Source organism: Sinocyclocheilus rhinocerous, unplaced genomic scaffold, assembly GCF_001515625.1.
Source record: "Sinocyclocheilus rhinocerous isolate Xijiao unplaced genomic scaffold, SAMN03320098_v1.1 scaffold63, whole genome shotgun sequence".
In the NCBI taxonomy this organism is placed as follows: Eukaryota; Metazoa; Chordata; class Actinopteri; order Cypriniformes; family Cyprinidae; genus Sinocyclocheilus; species Sinocyclocheilus rhinocerous.
In genome coordinates, this window is record NW_015659563.1 from 746,418 (window position 1) to 758,246 (window position 11,829).

General features: G+C 39.8%; 1 protein-coding gene across 1 annotated transcript in view; it reads right to left on the minus strand.

Annotated features, from left to right (window-relative positions):
• Positions 1-944: 944 nt before the first annotated feature.
• LOC107723945 (uncharacterized) overlaps positions 945-11,829 on the minus strand; it is a 29,616-nt gene continuing 18,731 nt past the window's right edge. Inside the window, exons 3-5 of the mRNA XM_016532676.1 lie at positions 9,915-10,023; positions 1,533-3,434; positions 945-1,229 (exon numbers count right to left, since the gene is read on the minus strand). Coding sequence (XP_016388162.1) covers positions 2,312-3,434; positions 9,915-10,023 — 1,232 coding nt within the window. The 3' untranslated portion in view covers positions 945-1,229; positions 1,533-2,311. The remainder of the gene's footprint in view (positions 1,230-1,532; positions 3,435-9,914; positions 10,024-11,829) is intronic.

An 11,829-nucleotide genomic window follows, 5' to 3' on the forward strand; every position in this document is an offset into this window, starting at 1 on the left:
AAAATAAAGCTATGTAAACACTTGCATTTTTACAACACTACAAGTGTGTCCCATCAGGTAATGAAAAGTTTGACACACACTTGTGGTCTTCATTCTCACTTGAACACTTGGGCCAAATACAGGAAATACGTCATATAAGTAATGAAGTGGTCAAGTGCAAAGACAGCAAGTGTTGGTATTTGGACAAGGCATATATATAATGGACATATAGTACTAATGGGGTTCTTCTGATAGGCTGGTACTATTGGGTGGGTTCTGACATGTGTGTTCATGTGTCAAGGACCACATGAATGCCAAATGTAAACATAACCTGCAAAAATAATTGTCTTGATCTTTCTTTTGTCTTGTTTTCCAGTAAAATATAATTTTCCTTTACTTTAAATCAATGAATAAAATGATATTCAGTGGTCTATAATAAAACTTGTACTGTTAAGTCTGTTTTTTCCTATCTCACATCATGAGCCTCTAGTGTTTAAGACACAGACATAAATAAGTTAATTTTATTACATTGTTTTGTCTTGTCTTGTTTTTCAGTAGAAATTACTTTTGAAGCAAATTTTTTAATAAAACATTGAAACAGATGTATCTAAAACACATTGCATTTTACCAGATCATGATATACTATATTTGTACTTTTTCTGGAGAAACTCTGTGTGACATTTGCCCATTCAAATGCTAGAGTGCTAGATGACTTGGATCCCAGTTTATATATATATATATATATATAGACCTTCCTCTCCCTCTCTCCCCTCTCCTCATATCATCTTCAGTTCTGCCGGCCGATCCAGTCCCTGCAGAAAACGCTATTGATCGCCGTGTCTGAACAAGACAAGCAGAAGATCCTCAACGGCTTTTGGAAACTGTCAATGCTGGTTTAAAGTCATGGAGTAGATAGCGGTGACACATGTTATCAAGAACAACTTTTTATCATCTTTTATTTATTTAACAAGGGACTTCGTGAATTAAATAGTGATACAGTATCATGATTTTACTTTGAATTAATGTTCATTTAATTGCACAGACATTTTTAATGTTTATTTTTAGTTAATATTACAATGGATATTGCTGTGTCCAAATATTGAGAAAGATGTTACAGTTTTGCACAGTTAACCCTTAACATTTCTTGTTAATCCCTTCATTCCCAGTTTGTCTCTACACTCACAGTTCAAATTCTACACTCCCAAATTCACCCACACTTTTATACTGTTCCTGAAATTGACCCCCTATACCTTTAGAATCAGAATCAGAATCAGAATGAGCTTTATTGCCAGGTATGTTTACACATACAAGGAATTTGTTTTCGTGACAGAAGCTTCCACAGTGTAACAGAATGACAGTGACAGAACAAAAAAACACAGATAATAAAAAAATAAAATTAAAAAAAAATACAAAATAGAACAAGTAAAATAAGGAATAAAAAATATACAAATCGACAATCGACAATTGTATGTCCAGGTATAGAACAATAGACAGTTGTATGTACAGGTATATTATGTGCAAATTGAAATATAGAAAAGCTGCCAAATCGCTACCTTTATTTGCTGTTCCCTACATTAATTGCTATTCCTTATATTTGCTCTCCCCTACATTACTTCCCTACAGTACTGCAGACATCTTCTGGTGAGAAGTAGCATTTCCTTCGTGTGATCCTCACAGTGCATGGGTATTGTCTAGCAGTTACCCGTTGAGTGTACATTGGTTGTACACCCATTATTGTGGTGCATTATGGGATTGAATGAGTGCACTTGTTAATGTCCGATATGGGTTTCAGACACCACAACAAATGCCTGTCCTCCCAAATAGTACACTATAAGGGTATGTGCAGTGATTTCAGTCACAGCCTTAGTTAATCTCTACACTCCCTATCCACACAGTTAATTGCTAAACTTCCAATTCCCAAAGGTCCTGGAGGGCAACTGTCATGCAGAGTTTAGCTCCAACCCCAGTCAAATTCCCTTTGATTTTCTCATAATCCCAGAGATCTTGGTTAACTTGTTCAGGTGTGTTTAATTAGGGCTCGGGCTAAACTCTGCTGCAGTGACTCTCCGAGACCAGAGTTGAAGAGCCCTACCCTAGTCAATATTAGCAATCCTACTTCACACTCCAGTGCACCCTCCAGAGTCCCATTTAATCTGTGCAATCCCAGTTCCAATTTATTTCACTTAATCTCACTTTTAGTTAATTTCCTCACACCCAGACTCTACTTAGTTTACTGTCTGCATTTCTAGTTCATCTCTGTACTCCCAACTCACTATCCATTCACAACTAATGTCTTTACTGCCTGTTCACCCTCTATACTCCCACTTAATCTCTACATTCCCAGTTTCCCATCTGCAGTCTCAGTTAATCTGTACACTCCCACTTTACCTTTAATGCTTCCAGTTAATTTGTACACTCCCAGTTTATCTTCTACACTTCCAGTTAATTTGTACACTCCCAGTTTATCTTCTAAACTTCCAGTTAATCTGTACACTCCCAGTTTATCTTCTACACTTCCAGTTAATCTGTACACTCCCAGTTTATCTTCTACACTTCCAGTTAATCTGTACACTCCCAGTTTATCTTCTACACTTCCAGTTAATTTGTACACTCCCAGTTTATCTTCTAAACTTCCAGTTAATCTGTACACTCCCAGTTTATCTTCTACACTTCCAGTTAATCTGTACACTCCCAGTTTATCTTCTACACTTCCAGTTAATCTGTACACTCCCAGTTTATCTTCTACACTTCCAGTTAATCTGTACACTCCCAGTTTATCTTCTACACTTCCAGTTAATCTGTACACTCCCAGTTTATCTTCTACACTTCCAGTTAATCTGTACACTCCCAGTTTATCTTCTACACTTCCAGTTAATCTGTACACTCCCAGTTTATCTTCTACACTTCCAGTTAATCTGTACACTCCCAGTTTATCTTCTACACTTCCAGTTAATCTGTACACTCCCAGTTTATCTTCTACACTTCCAGTTAATCTGTACACTCCCAGTTTATCTTCTACACTTCCAGTTAATCTGTACACTCCCAGTTTATCTTCTACACTTCCAGTTAATCTGTACACTCCCAGTTTATCTTCTACACTTCCAGTTAATCTGTACACTCCCAGTTTATCTTCTACACTTCCAGTTAATCTGTACACTCCCAGTTTATCTTCTACACTTCCAGTTAATCTGTACACTCCCAGTTTATCTTCTACACTTCCAGTTAATCTGTACACTCCCAGTTTATCTTCTACACTTCCAGTTAATCTGTACACTCCCAGTTTATCTTCTACACTTCCAGTTAATCTGTACACTCCCAGTTTATCTTCTACACTTCCAGTTAATCTGTACACTCCCAGTTTATCTTCTACACTTCCAGTTAATCTGTACACTCCCAGTTTACATTCCCACCTTCTACAGTCCACTTCAAGATTTGCTTCTACAGTCCCAGATAATCTTTAGTTTACCTTCTACACTTGCAGTTAATCTCTACATCCACAGTTCACCCTCCACAAGTTAATCTCTATACTCCAAATTTACCCTCTTACTGTCATTTAATCTCTGTACCACCAATTTACCATCATGTCTTATCTAATCTCTTTTATAACAGTTTACTCTTCACACTCTCATTTAAGGTCCCAATATATTCTCGCCAAAATTCTTCTTCATTCTTCTCTCAGGAATAATCAGAAGTTGGAAATAGCTGCACACAAGTATACCGCTTGTGAGCATACAACGCCATCCATGCTGCTAGGAGCAGTATATCTCTAAATAACTCAACAAAAATAACAATGGTGAGGAAAGAGCAGTTACTTAATTGTCACGGACCAATGGTAATTCAATGGTGTTTAACAGCTGGATAAAAGTTTTCCGGAAAATTTGCGCTGGCTAACTGTTTCTTACTATTGAAAGAAACTACAAAACACCTTCATTTTGTCCAGATTTTGTTTGACACAAATATTTGTTTTATAATTTTGCTTCAAGTATATTGGGGCCTTAATCTCCACACTCCAAGTTCAACCTTACACCGTACCTACACCGAAAGTCATCTCTGTTGATGTGCTGCAATAGCCTGAGGCCGTCCACACTGGTTGTGTCAAATTTTACAGTTGCAAATTCATTTGTCTTTTGTGTCAGAAGTAGTGTAGGCTTGTGAAGTACGTTATAAATACAAATACAACATGGTATCAGACTTGTCTCATTGCACCACGGTACATCCAGTGTAGACAGAATGACTGATTATAATGCGTTCTATTGACTTTTGTTGCGTTGCATTGTGCAACTCGTTTCCATTAAGCACAGTGTTTTATTGCTAGTTGATCTCTTTACTCCCACTTCACCCTCACACTCCCAGTTCAACCTCAAGACTTCCCAGTTGACGTCTACACACTCAGTTATTCCTTGCATTCTTATTTATTGTTTGCAGATTCTGCACTCAGTTAATGTCTACCGTGCCAGTTAACCATAAAAACTCCCAGTTGGTCTTTATACTCCCAGCGAATTCTTCCACTCCCAGTTCATCCCAAACATGTTCAGTTCAAATTCACTCTGAAGAGGGTTCACCTGTTCTTTGCTTTTGTTCAGTTATAAGGATCCACCTGAGATCTCATTAGTCTTGTCTCATAGCTGTGCAGCAATGACCCTAATGATGTATTATGAAAAAAGCACCAAAATTTAAACGTAATATAAGTGAAACTGATTAATGAGAGGCACTTGCAAGAGGAAGAGAGTTACAATGATGCTGGAAATAAAAAATGATGTATTAATCCCCTACAATTACAGATGGTTCAATCCTCTCGACAACCGCTATCCATTTGAGATGCTATTAGCATGCATAATTATGCTAATTAAGCCGTAATTAAGTGTTAATCCTTCAGAGAGTCTACCCTTTCTTTGTGTGTAATTTTTTGCAAGATGGCAGTAAGCAGTTTTCCCAGGCTTTCCTGCTTTCTGAGCTGTTCTTCAAGACAAGAGATGATTGCATTATTTTTCATTGGCACCTATTCTGCTTAATTGGTTATCTTTAAAAAGCCTTTTGAGATTTCATAGTTTGAAAATCATGAGTCGTTTTCCTTTATTGGCTTGATCCATTCCAGAGTTCTAAAATTGATCCATATAACTAATGCAATTACATAATGTTAGTCTTTTTTTTCTCTTTTGTATTGTATTGTATTGCATTGCATTGAAAGTAGACTACATGTTGTATTAAGTCCATGCTTTTCATGTTTACTAATACAAATTTGTATTTCATTTATGGTAACAGGCTGGTAAAATATTACTTTTTGAAAAATGAATGTTTTTTTTTTTTTCATTGAGGAAAATCACTGGGGTCCAAAATGACTTTGTACAGTTGAATCAAACTCAAAATGTCTTATTTTGTGTTCCACCAAAGAAAAAAAAAAATACAAAAACAACATGAGAGTACACTGAAAAAATGGTGTTAGAATTACTTTGAAACAATTTTCACTCAGAAATTGCTAGCTGAGAGCACTACTTATTTTTACTTGGTTTTATTTTTATTTAAAATAATACATTTAGAGAAAGACAAATAAATGGAAAAATAAATATTTCAATTCATTGTAATGTATATTATAGTGCAGACCAGGTACACCTTTCTAACTACGACCTTAGGGAAAGAAAGATTCCCTATAGAGCAACATAGATTCATTTGCATGACAATTATACACACATAAAAATGAAGCCCTTTTGTTTTAGGGAGCACTAATGAACTGTGCACGTGTTTAATTACAGGCAATTCATGTACAACTTTAATTAGGAACAATTAAACTGTATCTCAGGTGAGCTGTGTGGCCGTGTAAATGTTTGTGTTGACGAGCAACAAGAGGTTCTGTGCACTGTGAGTTCAATTACACAGGAAACGACACGACACCTGGGCTCCGCTGAACCATCAGGGGACTCTTGCTGTATGAGCAACCAATCAGCTCTGCCATTAAAATATTATTGGCCTTTAAGCAACCATTAAATACATAAATGAACAATTAAGAAAGTATATTTTCTCAGGTCCTGAAAGCTTATATACACATAAATAATAAAATAGCTAATATACACAATAAAAAGCTTATATACACAATAAATAAATAAATAAATAGAGCAAATTTTATCAATGTGTTTCAATGAGAAAAAAAAAAGAGTTGGGTCTGACTAATTTACACCACAGTACTTTACTGTTAAAGCGTCAGGATAAAAATAATTAAGTACAATGCTAAATAACTTCAGAGACCATGCCAAAACGTAATTAGAGATTCATCCGCTCGTATATATCAAAATTAGTGCATGTCAACAGGGGGCCATGCATCAGAGCCGAGCAAAGCTTCCGGACTGCCTCCCTCTCGCCTGTGAAATACAGCCTGGGGTTCAAACGCTGGAATTAAGGGATTTTAATTAAAGCTAGAGAAGTTTACCACCTGGTTTTGCTCATTGCTAATGCACACCCCACTCAGGAAAGCCCTCCATGGTTCATTTAATGGGCTGTTCTCAAACAAACACCAGCTACAGTTATGAGTTCATACAAGGAATCCAGCAGCCTACAGAGTCCATTTGGATAATTCATAAAAAGGTATGAAAAGATACTAAAATTTAAATTGTCAAATCAATAACAGCAATTATTGTGCTTGAATAGATAAAGCGGTTAACCAGTTTCAAGCTTAAGATACATACGTTAAGTAAATATCTAATATACTGTAATATACTGTTTTATCTAATATAGTGTTTTTACTAAATTGGTAAGTTGTATATTCCTTTGAGCCCATCCAAACAGTGACCCAATCCAATCACGGTCCATTAAAACAGCAGGAAACAGCTTATTGATCCTTTGTTTTCTTTTATATATTCCTGTCATCCATCCTCCCATTAATCACCCACCATCATGGAGAAAGGTACGACTATCAGGTCAGAGCTTATAGCTACCACATCTGCACATAAAACTTTCCTTTAAACAAATAATTGCAGTTATATATCAGCTAGTGTCATGCAAGACTCTATCTCCCCACAGAATCCACTGACTGAGACTTTATAGTAGGTTATAACATGAAATAAAATCGCTTCATGGTGTATTTATTCTTAATCGAGAAAATATGTTAATGTCTTTTAAATCACACATCACACGCCACATATTACAAATGCTAAAAATGGTCAAATTACTCTTTTTGTGTGTTATCAATTAGCCTTTTGCTTGCAAGGTAACAGCTTAGCTTACTAGCGTAGCATTGTGCTAATTGCTAAGAAAAGCTATTTTGATTAGTTAGAAATTCTATGTTCCACTTGAAATGAGTTTGCAACACACTTAACTTCCATATTGCGACAGATATTCATTGAGAAATCCATTAGGAATCAATTGAATCATGAATCGTCTCTATCCACCTTATTTATCTATTTATTTTTAATGTGAGAGAACGTCTCAGGTTACGTATGTAACCATGGTTCCCTGAGTAGGGAACGAGACACTGCGTCCTCTAGAGGTCGCTATGGGGAACGCCTCGTCGTGACCCGTGTCTGAAGCATACATTGAAAAAACACCAACTCGTTGGCCGGCGACAGCCATGGCGTCACTACCGGTGCGACTATAGTATAAATAGGCGCCGGGAGCACACTTCATTCACTTCTTCGTCTGAAGCTTGCGTCCGCAGCATGGCAAGAAACCTAGAGGACACAGTGTCTCATTTCCTACTCAGGGAACCATGGTTACATACGTAACCTGAGACGTTCCCTTTCATGGGAACTTCAAACTGCGTCCTCTAGGGGTCGCTATGGGGAACAGTATACCCACGCCACCATGCTGAGAGGAGTGCATGCCAGAAACCATGGCGAGCACTAAGTACCAACTTTACCATATTGCCATGGGAGTTGCCCCGGGACATTAGACGGCTGTCAGTGACATTATTCCCTACGGCCAAAGGCCTAGGCTACATACCCCAAAAACTTACCTGTTAGGGCCAGAACTCCTGGGCCCGGGGTAGAGCTCAAGGCTTGGAATCAGGAATAGATTATTTTAAGGGAATACGACCAAGAGCCTAGAATCATACTAAGTTTAGCCTGTCACACAGGGGCTACCGCACGTTTCTCTTTGTATGTGCTGAAGGAACTGTCTCAACAGACCCCTAGTAGCAACACCCTGTTAAAGTAGGTATCCAGAGGATACATAGGAGGAGTGGTGCCCAAGGCGGAACCGGGGTTTTAAACCACTCAAAAAGAGCACGAAGTCTCTGCGCGTAGCTCTTACCATACAGGATTTTAGAAAAGTGGGCAAAGCATAACGTGCACACTTACCAGCTATGTGGATTTTAGAAAGTAAGCCTCTAGTCCGGACCATCAGTAAGGTGGTCACTATGAAGCCATAGAACCAACCAAACATTATAGGTCCAGCATAGGAGACTGTAATGCAGGAAATTCCCACCTAACCTCGGTCAGGTGGAGAGATGGTGGTTACAGGGGAATTAGGAAGGGGAAGATAAGGGCAGATGTAAGAAGACCCCGAAGGAAATGAGTAGATACTGAGGTATCACTGATCCCGGACAAAAGCGCTGACGCCCTGTCTGGATCACATCCCTTAGGTCTTTTACCTACCTTCATTTGACCCGCGATTCTTCCTACCCTTACCCGCGGGCGGTGGAGGAGCGCGAGCTGCGACACTAGCCTTCTGTGCCCGTCTCTGATCCTCAAACCGAGACGGGCCAGGACCCCTGGGTTGTTCGGGTTCAGACGTGGACCTTCGTGAAGGCTGCTGAGTGCGCCTTTGCCTCCCTGAACTTCTCGACCACCATCTCAACGGAGGTACCAAAAATACGGAAGGTGAAACCGGTGCATCGAGAACAAAGCCCCTCTCTTTTTTCCCGGTATCTGCTAGGTTCACCCACAGATTTCCCTCCGTCACTACCATAGCCGCCATGGATCTGCCGCTAGCAGAGGAGGCCTGCTTAGTAGCACGGATAGCGAGATCCATGGTGCGGCGCACTCAGCTACCTCATCAGGAGAAAGGCCCTCGCCTTTATCCAGGTCTTTCAGCAGGTCAGCCTGATATGCTTGGAGCACCGCCATCGTGTGCAGCGAAGCAACAGCCTGACCAGCTGCTGCGTATGCCCTGCCATTCAACTTAGATGTAGCTTGAAGGGGCAGCTTTGCTAGTGCTCGCCATAATGATATGAATAGAGATCGCTCTTACCACAGAAATGCACGCTTCAAACAAAACAGTCAATGAAGACGAAGAAGAGGATGATGTGTTCTCCCGGCACCTATTTATACTATAGTCGCACCGGTAGTGACGTCATGGCTGTCGCCGGCCAACGTGTTGTTGGTGTTTTTTCAATGTATGCTTCAGACACGGGTCATGATGAGGCATTCCCCATAGCGACCCCTAGAGGACGCAGTTCGACGTTCCCATGAAAGGGAAAGCTATTTCTTGTGTATATGAGACAATTTTGCGATATAAACCAGTGTGTTCATGATTATGATAATAGATTCAAATACTATTATGATAAAAACCAGTTTGCAATATTAAGTAGCATAACAGACAGTCAACATAGGCTAGTTTGAAAAATGTTTGCAAAAATAGAGCATTAACCTTTTAGCACCACTCACTGGACATTTCAATTCCGAACTGCTGTGATACATACAACAGTTAACGTAATAAAACATTGCCAGATTCACATTTCGAATACAACTGATTGTGTTTTTTATAGCCACTCACTGTTGTGTAACATGCAAGCGATGTAATATATATATTTTTTGCAAAAATGTTGCCACAGGCAGGTTTTTTTTCTCTACAATTAGCCTGGGTTTGTTTTCGCATAGCTTAAATACCTGGAAGCAGCTGACACCAGAAGGCTTGCACATTCTGGTTAAAAATAGCTGCTCCGGCTCTTATGTTAAAAATAAGGTGGTTATGACACATGTTTGTCATAATAAAAGTGCTTGTCAGACCTGATGGCCTCATGGGCAGCATTTCGACAGTGCGGTTGCGCTTTGAGTGACAAGAATTTGAATTCTTGCTTGTGGTTCCACTTCACATCCTGTACACTCTTCAACTGACCTATGTAAATAAAAAGGCATAAAATGGCACAAACAAATCTTAGAAAGTAGAAATGTTTGGTGATATCAGTAAAAAATAAGTTTTTTTTTTTGACAGCTCATGACAACTCTCAGAATTGTTTTAGCATGTTAATGGATATGACCAATGTATATAGATTTGACCGGCAATACCAATGTATTCGGTCTTGGTGGACTTCATCTGTTATGTGCGCTGCTGCAGAACAAATATGGACTTGCTGCTGCCAATAGATACATGGACATGCTGCTGTGAGCATGTAAGATATGCTGCTGCAGCAGCAATAAGCAACCTGCAAGCAGATCTAGACAGGTGGTGCTGGGGGAGGTGGAGGGTTTCAGATTAACTTTGATGCACTGCAGGACCAGCTTACACCAAACACTATTTAAATATTGAGTAAGAGGTCAATCAGCTTGTTCCATGTAGGAAATTATGGGATTGCTAACAGTTTGCATGTCAAGGACCTATCAGCTTGCACCATGTAGTGTTTTAATACTGAGCTACTTTAGATATTTAGATGAAGACAACTTTTATTAGAATATCATGCCCAATAGACCAAAAAGACCATATAAAGGTGTTTATTACGAAACTAAAGTCAGCCGGTCAGTTGGCCCCACTCCAAACTCTGGCTGCTCAAACAAACAGCAATGATTAGAAAGTGCCACACACTCCTAGTTTTTACTCTTTCGGGGGAAATCAACCTACAAATGGCTTACATATACTTTCTAGGATAGGATAAAGTATTTTAACATCGAAAAATTGCACACATCACCTTTAAATAAAGCATTATACATTTTGTCTGAGCTGGAAAGCAGAGGATTATGGGGAATGAGCACATTTCTGTAAGGGCCTGAACAGTCTGGTGGAAGTTTAAGGGTACTGTTGCTGCTACCGTAGGGAACTGTGTCTATCCAGAGTCCAGAGAAGAGAGAAAGACAGTGGGAGAGCGAGTGAGGCCAATCCCCGTCCTGGGGCGACTGGCCATGCTGTAATAATGAGCCCTGGAGAGCAAGACAGTCTGTGCCACAAACCAACCATGCCCACAGGTACTGACCATAATAACTGCCCCTGGGAACGCTGAGAGAGAGAAAGCACACAAGTAATAACCAAGTCTCTTTTCTCGTTCTCCTACAAACAGCATCCTCCAAAAAAGCACTGTGCCCAAAACACATTGTCTACTGGATTCTCTGTCCTGTAATTGAAGTGAATGTCATACACTGGAGAGAGACAGAATAAGTGCCACTGAGATTTGATCATTTCAGATAATAGATTTCCTCTGCACAAACAGGCGGAGGCTGGCAGCGAGTGGGAGGGAGGCACCAGAGGTTGTCGGTGTTGCGGAGGGGAACGATAAAGACACGACACAATCATCTGAGAGTGCACTTAACTAAAACTAATCGATTAGAAAGACCTCAATACACGGGCGTCACAGAGCCCATCTGTCAACTCACATCAGCCCCCCGCACTGATCCCATCCGCGTCACCACTTATCAGCATGATATCTGTGCGCGCATGTGTGTGTGCCGGGAAAGCCCTTTTGATATGGCTCACCAGGACACTTCATTAAGATCTGACAGCCTGGTTAACGCATTGCTTTCGGAGACTCACATCTTCAGGTTGACACACATACACACACACACACACACACACACACACACACAATCTGGTTAACTATCCTTGTGGGGACTCCCCATAGGCGTAATGGTTTTTATACTGTACAAACTGTATTTTCTATTGCCCTACACCAACCCTACACTTAAACCTACCCCTCACAGAAAACTTTCTGCCTGC